General features: G+C 44.3%; 1 protein-coding gene across 5 annotated transcripts in view; it reads left to right on the forward strand.

Annotated features, from left to right (window-relative positions):
• EGFLAM (EGF like, fibronectin type III and laminin G domains) overlaps positions 1-21414 on the forward strand; it is a 234149-nt gene that overhangs the window by 167455 nt on the left and 45280 nt on the right. For all 5 annotated transcript variants that reach the window (XR_012413618.1, XM_065546179.2, XM_065546178.2 and 2 more), the window contains 6 exons: positions 8625-8740; positions 9327-9645; positions 10305-10405; positions 11507-11607; positions 14946-15090; positions 20508-20697. Coding sequence is in view for 4 of the 5 variants with exons in the window: in XM_065546179.2 (XP_065402251.1) it covers positions 8625-8740; positions 9327-9645; positions 10305-10405; positions 11507-11607; positions 14946-15090; positions 20508-20697 (972 nt within the window). In the remaining variant the exon portion in view is untranslated. The remainder of the gene's footprint in view (positions 1-8624; positions 8741-9326; positions 9646-10304; positions 10406-11506; positions 11608-14945; positions 15091-20507; positions 20698-21414) is intronic.

The following is a 21414-nucleotide window of genomic DNA, read 5'->3' on the forward strand; positions in this document are numbered from 1 at the left end:
GGTACTTCACGTCTGTAGTATCTACAGCAGAAGCAGGTGAGAGAGGAGGGAGCTGAGGTTGGAATATCTACCTTACCTTCCAACGTGAAGCACAGATTGTCACACCAAGGACCCTCAGAGGTCCTTGCATAATGTATAATGACTGGATGTGGTCATTATAAGATCAGGCATAGATCCTGATTCAGTCAATTTTTGGCAAGGGTAGCAGGACTGACTTTACTTATAGCATATAGCCCAAGCCAAAGTGACTTAATGCGGAAGAGCCACTGGGAACATCAGCTCCAGAAGGGGCTCTGGGTGTGGATTATTTTCCAGGAACACTCTGCAGAATGATTTCCTTAATATCCTGGAAAGGTGTGGCTCCCCTTGGGCCTGAACTTTTGCTGTTAAGAACCTAGATGAATGCTGCTGTCATATATTTTTATTATGCCTAAACTACCCCAAAAGTTCACTGTTTCTATTTTCCATACATTCTGTAAGTCCCTAAAATGTGTCAGGAGTGAGTGAGGTTTTGATGGTACAACAGAAACCAAAATAGATAGTGTTGATTTCCTCAAGGATTTTACAGTCTGGTGGGAGAACTGCATTTATGAAATCATCACATAAATAAGCATAAAATTACAAACTCATAATGCCACTAAAAAGGAGAGAGCTATGAGAACATACCTGACCTTATCTGGGATACAGGGAAAACATCCCTAAGAAAGTGATTTTGAACAGAAATATAAAAGAATTAAAAAGGTAAAAGGATGGGCAGTGAGGGATAAGATTTCTAAGCATAGAGAACAGCATCTGCAAAGCCCCTGAGTCAGAGGAAAGGATGGTGTATCCAAAGCTTTGAAAGAAGAGCCAGTGCAGCTGGAACATGGTAAGAAGGAATAAACTGGTGAGAGATGAGGCTTGAGCTTGCAGGGCCAAGTCATGTAGGGTCCTGGGAAGACTTTGAAGGGACTCAAGTCACAGGTCTGACCTGTCATTATTCCATCTAACCAACCAATTCTTGAACATTTGCACTGAAAGAGATGACCCAGTTTCTGTCTGTGGCTTACAGCCTCGTGGAGAACCATTCTTATTCTGGTGGGTATTAGGGTTTTGAAGAGACACAATTAATGGCACCTTTTTTGCCCACTTTTGAAATCAATTGCAAAATAAAACAACACAGTCAGCAGAGGAAGATGATAAGGATGAAGATGAAGCAGATGAATCAAATGCCATTCTTATTTCTAAAAAGGCTGTGTCAGAAGACATAGCTCATTCTAAGAGCCAAAGTGAGCTTGCAAACTCCCTTCTGTCCAGTTCAGACTATGGGAGCTTACCTGAGGGAAAGTTTGGGTTTGCGCAGGTTTCACACCTACCCAGGCTACTGTTTTCCACTGTGCTAGGTGGAGAGGGAAGGTAGGAAGAACTGAATTAATTAGTTCCAAATTGAATTCCTCCTCCCTCCCCAGTGTCCTTTTTTGTTTTTGTTTTAGTTTTTTTGGGGGGTGGGGGACAGGGTCTCACTGTCACCCAGGCTGGAGTGCAGAGGCGCTATCCCAGCTCACTGCAACCTCCGCCTCCCAGGCTCAAGTGATCCTCCCATCTCAGCCTCCTGAGTAGGTGGGATCACAGATACACGCCACTATGCCTGGCTAATTTTTGTATTTTTGGTAGATATGGGTTTTCACCATGTTGTCCAGGCTGGTCTCGAACTCCTGAGCTCGAGCAATCCACCCACTTTAGCCTCTCAAAGTACTAGTGTTACAGGTGTGAGCCACTGCCCCCGGCCCCCAAGGTCCTTTGATAGATGAGCTTCCCTTCTTCAGAAATGTGGACCTACTGCTTCCACTTAGCAGCCAGGTCACTGTCCCCACATCTGTAGGGAGGGAATGGGGTTGGACAAGAATCCAGCAGTACTTAGGGAGACTCTATTCTCATGATTGGAACTTCAGGAGTAGGGAATAAGTGTTCCTCCCTTGTCGTTGCTAAAAGACATTAAGAGAAGGAACTCAAAATACAACCTGGTCCTTTTCAGTGAAGATGGATTCTGATAAATGACGATGGATCACCTCCTACAGGAGAACACAATGCTACAATCCCCAAAGCATGTGACTTCCATGCTGAATTAACTTCTGTTTCCTTTTTCATCCACATAGGTAAAATTCTCCAGTTGTTTCTTTTTCAAACCTTGCTTGATGTGACAGATGCCTGCAGTATGTCTAAATTAAAAGGGTGACTTTTAGGGTCACAGAATGTTAGTGCTGGAAAGGATTTCAAGGTCATCAAGTCTAATCCTACACCTTATTTTATTGGAAAACACAAGACCCAGAGAGATGAAGTGGCTTGCTCAAGGTCACCCAAGCCGTTTGTGTCCTCCCAATCATTGGGATTCTATGACTAGTGATATTTCCAACTACATCACGTTGATATAGCTGAGAAACTCATTATTTATAGAAAACCTGTGATGCCTTTATTGAAACAAAGCACAGGTTTATAAAATAAAAGTCACCCTTTTATCTGTTAACAAAAATTTGTGTTTTGTTTATTAACTTTTTTACAGTAGAATAACCCCTGAACTAGTGGTTTGATTATTCTGATCCTAATAAATGTCTCCTTTTTAATGTTCTCTTTTCCTAATTAACCAAGTGCCAAGTAGAAAGAGATAAGTTATGCACTTTAATTACAATAACCCCAGGCTACAGGGGGAATTCTTATCACTGGCTTGGACCGTACATTCTGTGCTACTTAGAAGTAACATTGGTAAAAACTTCCTGTAAGCTGTGGATTTGGGATCCGAGGTGGCGGGGCAGCCAGGAAACAGAAGCAGTGAGGCTTTAGTTCCAGGTTTCTTCCATCATGCTGTGCCTGGTTCTCTCTGTGCTCATTTCCTTCTTATTAAAAATGGGAAATGACTATTATCCTGGATTATTATGAGAGAGGGAGTTTAGGATGCTGCAAAGATGACTGGGTTGCAGCAGCAGGAGCCCAGAATTCTAGATCAGCTCTGCCACTAATGAGCTGCTTCTCTGGGCGAGTCTCATGGATTCTTTGAGCCTTAGTTGACTCCTCTGTAAAATGGGCTGGTTGTGTTAGCTGATCCCTGCAGTCTTTCTACGAAAGTTAAAACTGCTTTGACTCTAAATCCTTGTGATTCCATATTCCTTTTCCCATTCTTCTTCCATACCCTATGTTTCCCCAAACTGAGTGAACTCAGGTTTCAAAGAAATAAGTTACAAAAAGTGTCAAAACAGAAACAACTTTTACAAAGACCAAAGAACATTATTCATTGAAAAATATGTGCTTTATTTTACTTGTCAAAATGAGCAGAGAATCTAGGATTATTTCCATTCTCATTATGGTATCATTTCGTAGCAGCAGCAGTTTGCTTGTGGTCCTTTTCTCTGAGGAGTTCCCTTCAGGAAACAGAATTTCCTAGAGCAGATGGAGGGGCAGTAAGAGATCTCAGCCACCTGCATTCTAACCATTGGCTTCTCTAACTTACAGGTTATTCTGACTGAACTATCTTTAGATACTCGATGCAAAAAAAAATTGTGCGATAGAGTCTTATGGACATCGAACTAAGAATCATATTATCTTGTTCTAGAGTTAGAGCTTCCTCTAATGAGCTGCATGGTCTTGATTTTAAGTCAATTGTCTTCTGTGGCCTCAATTTCCATGCTTGTGAAATGAGAAGATTAGGCTGGATGGTGTCTAAGATTCTTTGCATTCTTAATTCTAGCTTCATTTGGGGAAAAGGACAGGATTGGTGGCAGTTTTGGGGGTCTTTGGATTGGGAGGCAGAGTCTCACCATGTTGAGCAAGGGCAGGACATAGTTCAGCACTGTGGGAGTGGCTCCTCTCACTCCTCTCAAAGGTGTCGGCCTTTGTTGAGTACATGAAGTGTTAGTGACGTGGAGGAAGGGAAAGGATATCAAGAAATCTAAAATGTGGTTTCTGCCCTCAAAGGATTTACAATCCAGTTGGTAAACACAAGGGCAAGAGTCTAAGGCCAGGATTCCAGAAGATGTACACACCACCTTACACATGGGTTGACTTTATCAAGCAATGGGCATTTATGCTGATCAGAGGCACATATCCATGGCTGGGTAGCCCCATCCAGGAGAAGATGAAGGAATGTCCTACAGGTCTTGGTGGCTTCTTACTTTGTGGAGTCACCATTTTTTCCCCAGAAGAGTCTGTTTTCTTTTTAGAATGTCGCTTGATTTTGGTCTTTTGATGGCACACATTAAACTCTGTCTCCATAGAATGCATGCCCCCTGGGAGAATATGTAGGCTGTGTGTAAGGAGATAGGAGTGGGAAAAAGATGACAATGGGAAAAAGCATTAACCAAAATCCTAGGGTAAGAAAATACAAGATGCATTCAGGAGACAACTGGCAGACCAGTTTGGCTATTATACAGCTTTTAAAGAGTATTTTTTAAAAAACAACAAAAACCTGAAAACGTAATTAGGATTCAGATTAAGTAACATGATGTCAAAAGAGAGACCAAGGATAAAATCTAGCCCTGCCATTCCTCATCTGCCTGCCTTTGAGCAAGTTATTTAATGTCTCTGTGTCTGTATCTCCACTTGGTAAAATGGAAGTAATAACACCAATTTGATAGTATTTTGTGAGGATTAACTTAAGCAGTGTATGAACAGCTCCTGGCACACTAAGAATGATCAACATATGGTAATTTTCTCAAATTCTCCGATCTTTCTACCTCCACGGTGGCTTTTTCTGCAATAGGCGATTAGGAGAGCAGTCACCGGACAGACCTTGGATGTGAGTTCAGCTCAGCCAGTTATAAACTGTTGGATTTTAGGCAAAATACTTAACTACTCTTAACTTCAGTTTTCTTATGTACAAAATGGGATTAGTCATACTTACCTTGTAAGATTATTGAAAAGTTTAGAAATATATCATGTTCAGCACCCAATAGTACCGGGTAAGAAGAGGAGAGGGAGTAGAATTCAATAAATCATGGTGATAGGGGGGAAGACGGAGGAAAAAAAGGAGCTGTTTTAATTGAGAACCTTGAATTCTTGATCAAGAAGCCTACAATTTATGTTGTAGGCAGTGGAGAGTCACTGAAGGTGATTTTTCAGATAGGAAACCATAGGATAAAGATGAAGAGAATCTTAACCTTGTTGAGAATGTGTCAATAAGGCACACAGGGCAAGGGAGAACAGCCTGGAGGGAGAGAGACCAACCTACTGAAGACAAAAGCTGGTTTGCTTTATGTATGTGCTATATAATTCTTTTCCTACCAAATGGATTTCTTCTTCTGGAATCTAACAATTCTGAATGTATGAGAGAGGCAGAGATAGAAATGGAGAGCGACGGAAAGGACAGAGGCGAGAAAGAGAAAGAGAGAGGTGCCAGGAGAGAGATAGATACAGTAGTTCCCTTTCTGCGGGGGATGCGTTCCAAGATCCCCAGTGGATACCTGAAACTGCAGATAATACTGAACCCTATATATGCAGCAGAACTAGCATAAATTCTGTTTTCCTTCACAGTTTCACAGACAGATTTGTTCTTGCCATTGATCTTAGCAACCTCAGCATGTGATTTTTTTTCTTTCCTTAATTCAGTTGAGAACTTTCACCTTTTAATTTAAAAGATGCACTTCATGGCTTCTCTTTGGCGTATCTGAATCCCAGAATCACTGCTCTTGCACTGTGAGGCCATTATGAAGTCTGATAATGGTTACGCGAACGTAAGCACTTCGATACCATGACAGTGAATCTGACAACGGAGACGGCTGCTGACCAAGGGGCAGGGAGCATATGGAGCATGGATGCGCCGGACAGGGGGATACTTCATATCCCAGGCAGGACAGAGCAGGGCAGCGTGCTATTTCATCATGCTACTCAGAACTTATGAATTGTTTATTTCTGGAATTTCCCATTTAATATTTTTGGACTGTGGTTGATCGAGGGCAAATGAAATCGCAGAAAGCAAAAATACAGATAAGGGGACTGCTCGCTGTACAAAGACAGAGACAAGAGGAGGGAGCTGTCCTCAAGGGCTTTTTGTGCAAGGACATCTGGCACACAGATATGCTGCATGCAGGTGGCTTTAGAGAACGTGCATCCGGGTATAAATCTGGCATCGACAGGTTGAATTTTCAGTTGACAGGTGGCTACTTTTTTTTTTTTTTTTTTTTTTTTGAGACGGAGTCTCGCTCTGTCGCCCAGGCTGGAGTGCAGTGGCGCGATCTCGGCTCACTGCAAGCTCCGCCTCCCGGGTTCACGCCATTCTCCTGCCTCAGCCTCCCGAGTAGCTGGGACTACAGGCGCCCGCCACCGCGCCCGGCTAATTTTTTGTATTTTTAGTAGAGACGGGGTTTCACCGTGGTCTCGATCTCCTGACCTTGTGATCCGCCCGCCTCGGCCTCCCAAAGTGCTGGGATTACAGGCGTGAGCCACCGCGCCCGGCCAGGTGGGCTACTTTAAATAAAACTGGGGAATTGGTGTGGAAGGGGTGAGAACACCACCTCCGCTTTGTTATCCCACCTCCACCAAGATGTTCCTGAACCCCTGAGAACAGCTCACTCCACCATGTCTCTGGGTTATCTGTATCATCTGCTGACCACATTTGTGTCTTCTGGTCTGGCAGGAGATGGATTTCTGGTCAACAGCACGCCCCCTGACAAAAATGACTTTCTGCCATTTCCTTCCATTCCATTTTCAATCTGATTGCTGTTTTGCTTGGAGGAGTGCTATGGTCGGAATGTTTATGTCTCCCTCAAATTCATATGTTGAAATCCTAACCCCCAAGGTGGGGCCTTTGGGAGGTGCTTAGATCATAAGGGTGGAGTCCTTGTGAATGGGATCAGTGCTCTTTTTAAAGAGGCCCAAAGGGGCTTGTTTGCCCTTTTCACCATGTGAAGATGCAGTGAGAAGGCACCATCTGTGCCCTCATCAGATACTGCCAGCCCTTTGATCTGGGACTTCACAGCCTGCAGAACTGTGAAAAATAAATGTTTGTGGTTTACAAGCCATCAGTTTATGGTACTTTTGTTATAGCAGCCTGGACAGACAAAGTAGGAGGGTGAGTTTGTCTTCGTGAGAATGGTGCGTGATTTAGCTTATTCTGAAAGCAAAATGTCTTCAGTTTATGTTTTTTATGCTTTTTATGTTATCTTTCCTTTTTCTTTTTCACTAGTCATCCAAACACTGGATGTCTAAAAACTAGTGGGCATCAGCATCCTACCAAAGTCAGTTTCTGTTGCCAAAGTTGTTACTGCCCTAAAGGCTGGTGCCTGGCTTGTTCAGTTGAGAGAGGACAGCAAGTTAGTACCTGTGCTGGCCCAGATCCACTGTGAGGACGTGCAGGTGCCCTGGAGCCGCTCTTTGAAAGGCTACCACCTCCTGATGGAATGCTTCCTGTGTGCAGCCTAAGCCAGAGCACTGTGGATCAGTGGGTTCTGCGGATGACAGTTGAATAAAAATGCCAACTGAATGTCCCCCAAAAGACAATGCTCTGTATTGACGTCTGAGAGCTTTTCTCACCCACCTTTCAGTTCTAAAGATTTTGTCATCCTGCTAAGATGGATGAAATGGTTGGCCCCCAAGATACCTTATAGGGCCCCCTTTTTTTTGGTTGTGGGACTGTTTACTATAATCTCCCTTTCTTGTTTTAAAGACCGTTTAGTGAAATACTTTGTACATCAAAAGTATATATATAAGAGAGAGAGAGATATATATATATAACATATAAAAATAATATGAATATTTGCATGTACCCAGCACTTACCTTAAGAAATAGAATATGATGGAACACTCTCAAAGGCCCCTGTGAATCACACCTCATTCACATCCTTTTTCTATCCTTCCTCGGGTATTTATGTGATTGTCCTGCTTTTTAAAAGAGTTTAAATTACATATATATGTATCCCTATGTAATATACTGTTTTGTTTGCTGTTGTCTTTTATATTATGTCATCAAACTAGATGTGTTCTTTTGCAACTTACAATTTTTTTGCATGAAATCATGTGAGATTAAGCCATGTTGATACACTAAATGATGATTCATTCCTTTCCCCTACTATATGGTACTCCATTTTACAGACATACTGTAAATAATTTAGTCATTCTTTGTTGATGGACATTTGGGGTGTTGTTTATTCTTATAAATCGCATATTTGGAGTATTTTTTCTATTACAAATTCTGATGCTATGAACCTGTTTTGCACATGCCTCTTGGTACACATGTGCAAGAGTTTCTCTAACATTTGTAAGTTGGGGTGGGATTGCTAGGTATGAACAAACATCTACTTTATGAAATATTTCCAAGTATTTCACAAAGTGACTGGACCAGTTTATGCAAGTACTGTATGAGTCCTCATTGATCCCATCCTTGGTAACATTTTTATTACCTGATTGACATTTTTGCCAGTCTTGTCAGTATGAAATGGAAGCTCTTTCTGGTTTCAGTGGGCAATTCCTTAGTAACTTACAAGAGGAAACATTTTTTAATATGTTTTGGTCATTGATGCTTCCTTTTCTGTGTTGAATTCGTTGTTATGTTTCCAATACACTGCGTTCCATTCGGTGCAGCTCTGCCTGTGGCTGAGTTAGGCTAGACAGTGGAGCAAAGGCCTGTGCTGATGAAAGGTGTGCTGCTTTTCTTTGTGAAGGCCCTGAGGAGGCGGGAAGTGGCCGCTATGGACCCCGTTATATCACCGACATGGGAGCCGGTGAGGATGATGAAGGATTTGAAGACGACTTAGATTTGGATATTTCCTTTGAGGAGGTAACAATAATCTCTGCTCTTAAAACCCAGGGTGTTTGTGTTTCCTTGCCGAACAAGGCAACTTAGCCAATGGACCATAAACATTGTACTTAAAACTTAAATGGGCCCATTTGCTTTTAACACTGATTTGTTTCCTCTGACGCTCAGTCTCCAGGGGCTGATAAATCAGTAGTAGGGAAGTACCAGCCGTGCTGATGTTCCGTAGGCAGCTCCTGCCTGCGGACTCCACAATCTGGCAAAAACATACTTCGATTTCCCACCAAGGGAAATTTCAGAAAATCGGGTATTATAAGGAAATGAACAATTCCTTGACAAAGTCATGCATCTTCATCATATTAGAATAAGAATAAATCATGTAATATCAGTTTTACTGCTGATTTTCTGAGTAACACAGGGAAAAGCACTGAAAGTCCCTGAGCATCAAGCTCTTTGTCCATAAACTGGAGTCAGTGTTGCCTTCCCCATCTCCATCCTAGGGTTTTCGGAAGTGACCATGTTTTAAAGTAGTAGGCAACAGCTATAAATAAAACAGTCCAATTGCCGTGCTCTGTGTTCATCCTCAACCCCTTTCCTTCTCCGGCTTTAGGTTAAACCACTTCCCGCTACCAAAGGAGGGAATAAGAAATTTTTGGTGGAAAGCAAGAAGATGTCTATATCTAACCCAAAGACCATTTCCAGGGTCGTCCCCCCTACCTCAGCATCTCTCCCTGTGACCACGGTGGCTCCCCAGCCCATTCCCATAGAGAGGAAAGGGAAGAACGGTGTGGCCATAATGTCAAGGCTCTTTGACATGCCTTGTGATGAAACTCTCTGCTCTGCTGACAGCTTCTGTGTCAATGACTACACCTGGGGGGGCTCGCGATGCCAGTGCAACCTGGGCAAAGGTGGTGAGAGCTGCTCAGAAGGTAGGCCCTTGGGGGAGAGGAAGAATGTGGTGATGAATTGGCACCATTGAGAGCCAGAGGGCAGTTTTGTGGTCCAAACATAGTTCCTTCTAGTCCCTTTTCCAAGATAAGTTCCGTCTTCCACATATTGGTCATTAAATTAGCTATATAAGGCAAATTGTGAGGCAACTTTCATTGCTTCTAAGCAGACAGCAATCCTATTTCTATGTGTGCCAAATGTGTAGTCCCTTTAAAGCAATCGATAAATCATCCTGATACTACCTTAGAGAGGTAGGTTTTACTATAATCACATCTCTACCAAAATATGCAGCTAAAACTTATGCATGAGGGTTAAGAAGGGTAACAACTGGGCCAACTTGTATTACACAAAGGCCTGTATAGCTGAGGGCAAGTGACAGTGGCCCTAAAGCCATTGGTTTCTTCTTAGGAAAGTCAGTGCCAGTCTCCAAAAATGCAACTTCTTCCTAAGAATTTCAGAAGCTCAAAGTCTCCAAGAATGAGAGTTGTAGGTATAAAAAGTATAGAAAAGAAGATAGCAAAGTTGAACAGATTAGTGAGGGTTCTCACTTAATGACATCCAGGCAATGCTGTGTATTGATTTTTGCTTTTGAAGCAGTGAGGAAATAGCATTCTTTTGTGTTATCTTTTTTCTTCTTCAGATATTATTATCCAGTATCCTCAGTTCTTTGGCCACTCCTATGTAACGTTTGAACCTCTGAAGAACTCCTATCAGGCATTCCAAATTACTCTTGAATTTAGGGTAAGAGGGACATGTTGTTTGATGAGTGCTTTTTGGACACTTTAACACAGCAATGTGCTACATTCAAAGGCTGGGGGAGAGGAAGGGAGGCAGCAGGAAGAGCGATCAAAGGTAAATATGACACAGAGCCTGTCTCTAAACCAGCTCATGAGACAATAGGATTGAGGAGCACATTCACAACATTCAAGTGTGACAGTGAGGAGACAGTGGGTTTGTATGTCACTGAACTATAGAGTGGCTGACATGAAGCTTCCAAGTGAGAATGTTGGGGTCCGAGCAATGTTGTTCATAATAGTGATTTCTCCCAGGCCAGGATTGAGAAGAAGCAATGCATTCCCTGTTCCAAAATTGTTTAAAAAGAGAGCCCAATTCTCTGTCTTCATTGTGATAGCTGTCACTGAACAAATAGAAAACTGTTCTCTATGCAATGTTTGCATTGTGAGGGCCCAGTGGAGGTTCTCTGATTTGAATCAACAGCAGATAAGAATTCAATCAGTGACCTCAGCTTAAACTGATTCTTTTGGGTATCTCCCAAAAGACATAAAAAGGTCTGGAGGTCTGGAAAGAAGTCTCATTTGAAGTCATGGCCACAGTGTTGAGTCTTCAAGAAATGACCCGTCTTAGTCTAAGACCACCAGCACAGCTTTCGGTTGAGCCGTTCTTACCATCCTGTTCTCCTGATAGAAGGAAAGAAGCAAATGTGCATTTCTCCCCAGAGGGAGGGAAATAGAAAGAACAAAATGAAAGTAGAATTGGATATACACCAGCAGCATCCTCGCTGTGACCGTGGTCTTTGTACATTTGGCTGTCCGAGGATCTGCAGGTGCATCCACAAAGGAGAAGTCAAGAGTGGGTCAGAGATGGAGCCACCTTCCTCTCACCTCACTGCCACCTCTCAGTTTATATCACTGCCATTTGTTTATTGAAATGAACTGGGACCAGGTATCTGGGAGTGAATTGGAGCCCACGTGCTTGACCCTTTGTAGATAGGATCGTGGAGGGGAAAATGCTCAAGTTTCACATTTTTAAGTCTTTCCAGATGGCGCTTTATGGAAGGGGAGGCACTTACTGTTCATGTGGCTTTTGTTTGTATAATCACAGGCGGAGGCGGAGGATGGCTTACTACTCTACTGTGGGGAGAATGAACACGGGAGGGGAGATTTCATGTCCCTGGCTATCATCCGACGCTCCCTGCAGTTCAGGTAATTCCTGCCAAAAGCCTCACACTCTTCTTTTGTTACATTATCCTACGTTATATTTGCATTTTTATAGTATGAGAAATATATACAGGATAGATTCCAGTAGATGAAAGAATGGTTTGTATAAAATAAGTATGATATGAACCAGTTTACCAAATACTGGGGCACTGGGATTGCAGGATAACCTATTGCGTTTGGGGACCTTGTAATCATTCATTCATTCAGCAGCACCTACAGCGTACCTGGCTCTGGAGGTGTTGAGTGTACCTGGTGCTGCAGGTACTTTTGAATGTACCTGACTCTGGAGGTGCTGTTGAATGTACCTGGCGCTGCAGGTACTGTTGGATGTAACTGGTGCTGTAGGTGCTGCTGAATGTTTCTTGAGCATCTACAGTGTACCTGGCACTCCTGTCGATCCTGAGGATGCAGAGTGAGCCAAAGGAATACAGTTCCTTTTCTCTGGAGCTCTAGTGGATGTGATGGGAAGAAGGCTGGGGTCTTCTCATTTCCTTTTGGCAAATGTGGCTGACAGGTGTGGACTGAGAGGAGCCTCCAACCTCCCATGGGCTCCCCATCCTCATCTTCCTCTGGGCTGTGCTGGGAACTCTTTGGCTTGCCTCCACTGCCCTCATCGTTTCTCCCCCAACATGGAAGCCACCTTTAGCTTATGTGCGGTCTTCTGCGGGGCAGAGTTTTGTGGAGGGGTGAAGGTTTTAATGACTCTTGTGGAGGTGTGCAATGCACCTCTTTGTGAACAACCAATGGGCACCAGCCTTGTCCTTCTCCGTGGTGCACTGGCTGACATCCTAATGGCACCAACCCCCTGCTGCCTGACCTTCAGCATATGATGCAACCTCTCCAAGCCTGCGTTTCCTGTGGGGCTGTTGTGAGGGTTAAATGAGTTAATTCATAAAAGCGCTTAGAGCAGCGTCTGATCCAGAGCAAGTAGTCAATAAGCATCAGCCATTATTGTCTTCTTAAATTACTTTCAGCATAAAAAATGTTTTTGGTTAAGTTGAAGAAGGCCTCTGAGTATCCCACTTGGGCTAGAAAATGGGCCCCCATGCTTTGCTAAATGGTTTGATTCATGAAGTTTGGTGTTAGCCACCAGGATCTTGGGCGGTATTTTTTGCCTTGTGGGGTTCTAGCACTTGGAGGATCAGATAGACTCTCAGTAGCACTTACTGTTGTTAGTTGGTAGCAGCTCTCCAACTATGCAACTCCTGCTGAGTGAATCTGCTATCCTCCTTGGGGTAAGCCTGTCCCGCAATACCTCTTGACTGCATCTCACTTCACTGAGGATCTCGAGACAAAGGGAGGGCCTGAGAAGTGACTGCAGTTAATGAAAATGCTAGTAAGGAAAATGCTGGCCATGACTCCTTCCCCACGGGAAGTCTCAGGATCCACGTGGAAGAGGCCTGGTGGCTATTTGGAAGTTGACCAGAAAGGTCCAAGATTCCACCTATTAGGCATGGTGACCGTGGGCACTCCCGGGCCATAGGGAGATTGGGATAAAAACAAGAATAATGCAGCCATCTGAGGACGCTCCTCCTCTGTCTCACCTCTCTGCTGAGCTTCCTGTGGACCTCGCCTGTGTTTAGGTACAGCTAAGCACAGGTGGCAGGGCTGGCCAGCTTGCCAAAATGAGCCTGAAGACCTGGATTTTTATATTTGATGAATATCACTGAGCTTTGTTATTTGAGAGTTGGGAAAGTCCCCAGAGAAATCCTTGGAAGCAGAGTGACTCGTATCCTAATTCTCTGTACCTTGAATTCATGGTAAGCATTTGGCAATCGCTGAAAACGAGAAGGAGGTCCTTAGTTGCCCATCATTTTCTTTTCTTTTCTTTCTTTCTTATGATTTTTCCTTTACTTTTCTTATGGGTCCTGTCCTTTTCAGAAACAGAGAAGGCTAAATTCCTAATGAGCCGAAGTGATCATCGACTTCTAGTCAAAAGAAAATAGGAGCCGGGTGCAGTGGCTTACACCTGTAATCCCAGCACTTTGGGAGGCCAAGGCGGGCGGATCACGAGGTCAGGAGATCAAGACCATCCTAGCCAACATGGTGTAACTGCATCTCTACTAAAAATACAAAAATTAGCTGGGCGTGGTGGCATGCACCTGTAGTCCCAGCTACTCAGGAGGCTGAGGCGGGAGAATCGCTTGAACCCAGGAGGTGGAGGTTGCAGTGAGCAGAGATCACACCACTGCACTCCAGCCCGGGTGACAGAGCGAGACACTGTCTCAAAAGAAAAGAAAAAAGAAAATGGGATGTGGATTAGCTACTACCTTTCATTAATTTCTTTTTTCTTTTCTTTTCTTTTTTCTTTTCTTTTTTTTTTTTTTTTGAGACAGAGTCTGTTGCCAAGACTGGAGTGCAGTGGTGCAATCTGGGGCTCACTTCAACCTCCACCTCCTGGGTTCAAGCAATTCTCCTGCCTCATCCTCCCAAGTAGCTGGGATTACAAGCACTCGCCATCATGCTCAGTTAACTTTTGTATTTTTAGTAGAGACAGGATTTCACCATGTTGGCCAGGCTGGTGTCGAACTCCTGAACTCAAGTGATCCACCTGCCTCGGCCTCCCAGAGTGCTGGGATTACAGACATGGGCCACCATGCCCAGTTTTTTTAAAATTTCAACTTGTATTTTTAATTTTAATTTTTATTTATTTTTGGGACAGAGTTTCACTCTGTTGCCCAGGCAGTGGCGTTAACTTGGCTCACTGTAACCTCCGCCTCCTGGGTTCGAACAATTCTGCTGCCTCAGCCTCTGGACTACAGGCACCTGCCACGACGCCCAGCTAATCTTTGTATTTTTAGTAGAGATGGAGTTTCACCATGTTGGTCAGGCTGGTCTTGAACTCCTGACCTCAGGTGATCCGCCCACCTTGGCCTCCCAAAGTGCTGGGATTACAGATGTAAACCACCATGCCTGGCCTAATGTCAACTTTTATTTTAAATACAGGGGGTACATGCACAGGTTTGCCACATGGGAATACTGCATGATGCTGAGGCTTGGGGTACAGATCCCGTCATGCAGGTAGCAAGCACAGTACACAAATGCCCATGATTTTCTAAGTTGCAGAAAAAATCAGGCTAACAAAGGCCCTACGTTGAAAGGTCCTATGGGCAGATGAAAGATAACTAGACGGAGATCATCCCCAGGAAGAGGTGCCTAGTTCTTCCCTGTATTGATTTCAACAGCACTTGATATTCATAAACATAACTCTGAACAGACCGACTCGGAAAGGAGCTGTTGACCTGGAAGTGACGTCCATGGAATCTGAAAACATAATGAGCTGGTTCATCAAAGAATCTTCTTTTCCTTTTCCTCCCCAACAGGTTTAATTGTGGAACTGGGGTTGCCATCATCGTAAGTGAGACCAAAATCAAACTGGGGGGCTGGCACACAGTTATGCTCTACAGAGATGGGCAGAACGGGCTGCTGCAGCTGAACAACGGCACCCCGGTGACAGGCCAGTCTCAGGTAAGTATGAGCCCCACACCCTGCCCACCCCACGTACCACTCACCATGAGCCTCCAGAGAGGGACTCACTGCACAGAGCCGTGGCAGCGTCTGCAGGATTCAAGTTCTGGATAGGCGTGGTGAGGCCTATTTCTCGTGGTGAACCCATGCAACAGACCTTTGATGTGCTCTTGAGTGGTCTTGCACTCCAGGTGAGCTTTCAGGACACACACCCACCTCACATCTACCAAAGAGAAGAATTCAACTTACAAGCATCATTGCTGTTGGTGCACAGGTTCATGCTGCAGGCCTGTGCCCAAAGATATGTTCTCTTTCCTAAGTACATCAAAGCCAGCGGTAGAAGGCGGCCCATACTGGAAGAATAGAACCCATTATTACTATTATTACTTGGAGGCAGAGGGTCTCACTCTGTCCCCCAGGCTGGAGTGCAGTGGCAGAATCATGGCTCACTGCAGCCTCTACCTCCCTGGTTGAAACCATGCCACCTCAGCCTCCCAAGTAGCTGGAACTACAGGCATGTGCCACCATGCCTGGCTAATTTCTTTCTTTTTATTTTTATTTTGTAGAGATTGAGTTTCACTGTGTTGCCCAGGCTGGTCATGAACTCCTGGATGCAAGCAATTCTCCCACCTAGGCCTCCCAAAGTGCTGGGGTGACAGGGATGAGCCACCACACCCAGCCTAGAAGCCATTATTCATGTCAAACACAAAGCTTGCTTTTAGGACAGGGGTGTTGCAATCCTGTGGCTTCAGAAGATAGTCTCGAAAGGTTCATTTGGTTCAAAATGCAGGAATAAGTTCTTCATCTACCTTTGAGGGGTGGCCGTAATTATAGGAAATGGTAAAAAAAAAAAAAAAAAAAAAAAAAAAAAAAAAGGGCTGGACTGTTGGGCTACTCAGCAAATCACCTAGTATTCACATATTTGTTATGGTCTGAGCAATTTTAGGACTATGTTCAGAATAAACAGTTTGGATTAGCAGCCTGCCAAGAAACTGAGCCTATAATTATAATCAGGCAGGTGTCTGTATTCTCCAGGAAAAATGTAGCAAGAAAGCCTTTGTTTATATGTCTACAGCTTCCTCCCTGCTTGGGCTCCTCTCTACTCTTCGCCAGCAAGGCACATTATATAAAGCAGTGGTCCCCAACCTTTTTAGCACCAGGGACCAGTTTTGTGGAAGTCAATTTTTCCATGGACCAGGGAGGGCGTTTGATTTCAGGATGAAAGTGTTCCATCTCAGATCGTCAGGCATGGTTAGAGTTTCAGAAGGAGCGTGTCACCTGGATCCCTCGCCCGTGCAGTTCACAACAGGGTTCGTGCTCCTCTAAGAAGCTAATGGCACAGCTGATCTGACAGGAGGCGGAGCTCAGGCGGAAATGCTCGCTCATCCCGCCACTCACCTTCTGCGGTGCACCCTGGTTCCTAACAGGCCACAGACTGGGATGGGTCCATGGCCGTGGTTGGGGACCCCTGATATAAAGGGCTATGCCTTGCTGACACTCTGCCTTCCAAAATATAGAAGAAAATATCTCATTAATTTGGATCCCAGTGATTCCAAAGGAACTAGAATTCCAATTTAGTAAATGTGAATCCAGGGAGACTGTTTATGCTCTGATGGCTAGGTAAGAAAAAGACAGGGTCAGTAAACTACATCAGTGCCAGAGCTAACAGGCCTAACATGATAAAAGTTAGTTTGATAGGAATAAAGAAACTTCTAGCTTGGGTCCAAAATACTAACATGAAGACAGAATGGAGAAGCTACAATAGAAGCCTGTGAAAATGTCTAATTGTTTAAAACAGGGGAAGTTCCATAGCTGTTAACAAACAGGGTCATGTGGTAACAATAAGCTAAAGAAATTATAGGCTGTGTTAACAGAGTCATAGCATCTAAAAAAGGGAGGCGATGATCTTATTCTTTTCTGTTGACTATGTGATAGCTTCTAGTGACTCGGATAGTGACTCTAATCCTCTGAAAGGATTACATTCACATCTGGATCACATTCTAAGAAGGCTGCAGACAGATTGGAGCAGTTCCAGGGGTAGTCACCCAAACTGGAAGATGACTTGAAATCCCTTCAATGATTGATTGAAGGAGCAATGTTTAGTTTGGAGAAGAGAAGATGAAGGCATGCAAGGTGGTTTTTCGTTATAGAGTCAAAGAAAGAGCCTTGGGAAAGGAAGATTTACTCCATGGACCCCCAAGGCTGAAGCTGAATGGGATGAGCCTCAAGAGGTCTATTTTAGCTTCACCTAATAAAAGGACAGAAGTGCAACAGACTACCTCAGGGGAGGGGGGTATCTTTGGGGAGTGTTCAAGGGGTAACTTATCTAAACTTCTTGTTAGGGATGTAGCAGGAATCCAACAGCCAGTGAGAGAGCTTGAATTATACGAGTTTTTATATTTTTTGTTAATCTCAAGATTCTATGTTTGTAATGAATGTAAGAATTAATTGAGCCAGGTGCAGTGGCTCATGCCTCCAATACCAGTACTTTGGGAGGCTGAAGTAGGTGGGTCACTTGAGGTCAGGAGTTCGAGACCAGCCTGGCCAACATGTGAAACATTGTCTCTACTAAAAATATTTAAAAATTAGCCAGGTGTGGTGGTGGGCGCCTGTAATCCCAGCTACTCAGGAGGCTGAGGCAGGAGAATCACCTGAACCTGGGAGGCAGAGGTTGCAGTGAACTTAGATTGCACTACTGCATTCCAGCCTGGGCTACAGAGCAAGACTACATCTCAAAAAAAAAAAAAAAAAAAAGAATTAATTTAATTGCCAGGCACAGTGGCGCACGCCTATAATTCTCACACTTTGGGAAGCCAAGGCAGGAGGATCACTTGAGCTCAGGAGTTCGAGACTAGCCTAGGCAACATGGTGAAACTCCATCTCTACCAAAAATAGAAAAATTACCCAGGTGTTGTGTCATACGCCTGTAGTCCCAGCTACTTGGGAGGCTGAGGAGGGAGGATCGCTTGAGCCCAGGAAGCCAAGCCTGCAGTGAGTCATCTTTGAGCCTATGAATAGCCCTGCACTTCAGCCTGGGTAACATAGTCAGACCCCAGCTGTATTAGTTCGTTCTCATACTGCTATGAAGAAATATCCAAGACTGGGTAATTCATAAAGAAAAGAGGTTTAATTGACGTACAGTTCTGCATGGCTGGGAAGGCCTCAGAAAACTTACAATCATGGTGGAAGGGGAAGCAAACGTGTCCTTCTTCACATGGCAGCAGCAAGGAGAAGTGCTGAGCGACGGGGAAAAAGTGCCTTATAAAACTATCAGAGCTCATAAGAACTCACTATCGCGAGAACAGCATGGGGGTAACCACCCCCATGATTCAGTTACCTCCCACCGAGTCCTTCCCACGACACGTGGGGATTATGGGAGCTACAATTCAAGATGATATTTGGGTGGAGACACAGCCAAGCCATATCACCATCTTTTTTAAAAAAAGGAATTAATTGCAAGAAGCATGTAGCTTTATGGATACTCAGGCTGAAGATTGCCTCCATACTAGCGAGACTCGCTAAGCAAGTTGTCAAGCAGGACCACGAGTGTGGCTGTTTAATAAGCTGTCCTGAGAGACAGTGATTCTATCTTAAGTGAGATTCCCCAGCAACAGACCTGAGATGTGGAGTCCTATGCAAGTGATGTATTAAGAAAGTGCTCCCAGGAGAAACTGCTGAGAGAGAGGAGACGGACAGGGAAGAAGAGGTTATCAGCAAGAGGGAGATCTCAGGCCAAGTTTTTCAGAGTATGGTTTCTGCCTGATCCAGTAGAGGAGCTCCGGAGTGTAAATTATGCCTCAGACTCATCCCAAACTGTTAAGGGCTGCCCTGGGAGAATGTGAATTCTTCCATTTCTCTGTAGAGGCAGGCAAAGCAAGCTCCAGGGATCAGAAGGTAACCTTCATCTGAAGCCAGGTTTGAAGACCATTGCCGGGGATCTTGCGAAGGGCGCAGCAAAGTAGCCACCCACCCCTACAAGGCACTTTATGCTCTAGAAAAGGATTGAGCCGTCAGCCTCCTGCTGTGGCCCCAGATCACGGAACAAAACTGGAAGGGCCAGGATGGGATCCAGAAGAAGTCAATTCTGAGAATCTTGGTGAAAGAAGCCAAGAGGACATTTAACTCATCTAATGAAAGCAGCATGCTCAGTGGCTGGCAAACAGTGTAACTGACCGTGAAAACCCATCTCCTAACTTGTGTTCAGTCTGCTATTTACAAATGATTCTTATCTCTTCATCAGAAAAGATAAAACAATGATTAGATTTTCCACTTGCTGGTAACAGAAGTTTAAAGGATCGTAATTATGTTTCAGAGTCTTACACTCTGAACATTTTATAAGTTCTGGCAGTGCGCCTTTCCCTGACACCATTCCTTACCCTATAATGCAGATGAATGAGATATTTTGGTCATAAAAAAAAAGAATGACCAGGCCGAGTGTGGTGGCTCATGCCTGTAATCCCAGCACTTTGGGAGGCCAAGGTGGGTGGATCACAAGGTCAGGAGTTCAAGACCAGCCTGACCAACATGGTGAAACCCAGTCTCTACTAAAAATATAAAATTAGCTGGGTGTGGTGGCACATGCCTGTAATCCCAGCTACTCAGGAGGCTGAGGCAGGAGAATAGCTTGAACCTGGGAGGCGGAGGTTACAGCGAGCCAAGATGGCTCAGCCCCGGCGACAGAGCAAGACTCTGTCTCAAAAAAAAAAAAAAAAAAAAAAGGCCAAGGGTAACTTAATTTTGTCCCACCTAATCTTCAGCTCTGTATTTTGTAACCTTAAAACCTGCAATCCAGATTGTGGTTTGGTCTAAGATGGGAAATTTTCCTACCTCACTGTAACAACACTTAAAAAAAAAAAGTCATATTCATAAGCAAATTTCAAAACACTTTGCATCATGATCTGTTTGGTAATTCCCCCCCCCCGCCACCCTACCCGACCCCAACAATGTTTCTCTCAGGATATAGTATAAAGGTGACTAGGACAATGAAAAGGTAATTATTAGCCCACTGTATACAAAATTAGTATTATCACCTTTGGAGGCACAGAATAGCCCTAAGATCTTTCCAAAGTACACAGTCATCTGGTGTCAGGACTGGAAAGAGAACGTTTTTGTTGGATGCCTAGCATGGTTCACTGTCTGGTGGGTCAGGCGTGGCTCTGACCTCCCTTCCCTTCCCTTCTAGACATTCCAAAATCCTCCCTTCTGGAAGCACAGCCCTCTGAGAAACTCACTGAGTTCCCTACGGTAAACGTGGGTTTAATTTTCCAATAAGGCAAGGTCTTAAAGATAAATACAGATGGAAGAAAACGCTGGAGCTGTCACTGACGTCTTAACCATGTCCCTCGTAAAAATCTGCTGTGTTTTGGCTTTCGATTTTGTTTAGTGAGAGTATTCATGAGTGGTCATCTTTCTTAAAGGGCCAATACAGTAAAATTACTTTCCGGACACCTCTCTATCTTGGTGGCGCTCCCAGCGCTTACTGGTTGGTCAGAGCAACAGGGACAAACCGAGGCTTTCAAGGTTGTGTGCAGTCACTCGCTGTGAATGGGAGGAGAATCGACATGCGGCCCTGGCCCCTGGGAAAAGCACTCAGCGGGGCTGATGTGGGTAAGTGGCTGCCCGGTGGGTTGGGGTAGTCTTATGGGACGTATGTCTTATGGGACTGCCTTTCTGGCTTGGCCCATGGAGGGAACAGCAACATTAGGTGCTACCCTGGGAAACTGGTACCTGCAGAACGTCAGGAGGGAGGTGGGCCCCAGGGGTGAGGCTGGTGCTCTGCAGACATGCTGACTCTGCATCTGAACACCAAAATATGGTAACAGTATGGTGCACCAAACACTGGTTGTGTCTTGCTAGCAATTTGGGTCTCATCATGAAATATGGCATGGTCTTATTGGACAAAGCAATAAGCAATCCAGCCCATTTACCTTACCTCACCCAGTCCAGTGGAAGAGCTAACACAGTAATGTAAGAAGAGCTTTCATATACTCTCTGTTTCTTAAAGAAGTGGTCGAATTCTAATTCATGATCACAGTGCCAAACATTTTCTCATACACTCTCTCCTTTACTTTCACACTAACTCTAAGAGGTAGAAATTATTATCATGCCCATTTTATAGATGAAGAAACTGGGGCTTGCAGAAGTTAAATAACTTATCGAAAGTAGCAGGCAGAGCTAGGCTTATTTTTAAAGCAATAAGGATGTTTATTCTATCACTGAAGGCAGCAGGTAGATAATTCCCAGGTTGGTTAATTCAGGGACTGTCTACTAGAGCTGCCATAACAAATACTGCAAACTGGGCGAGTTAAACATCAGAAATTAATT

This window comes from Macaca fascicularis, chromosome 6, assembly GCF_037993035.2.
Source record: "Macaca fascicularis isolate 582-1 chromosome 6, T2T-MFA8v1.1".
NCBI classification, from domain to species: domain Eukaryota; kingdom Metazoa; phylum Chordata; class Mammalia; order Primates; family Cercopithecidae; genus Macaca; species Macaca fascicularis.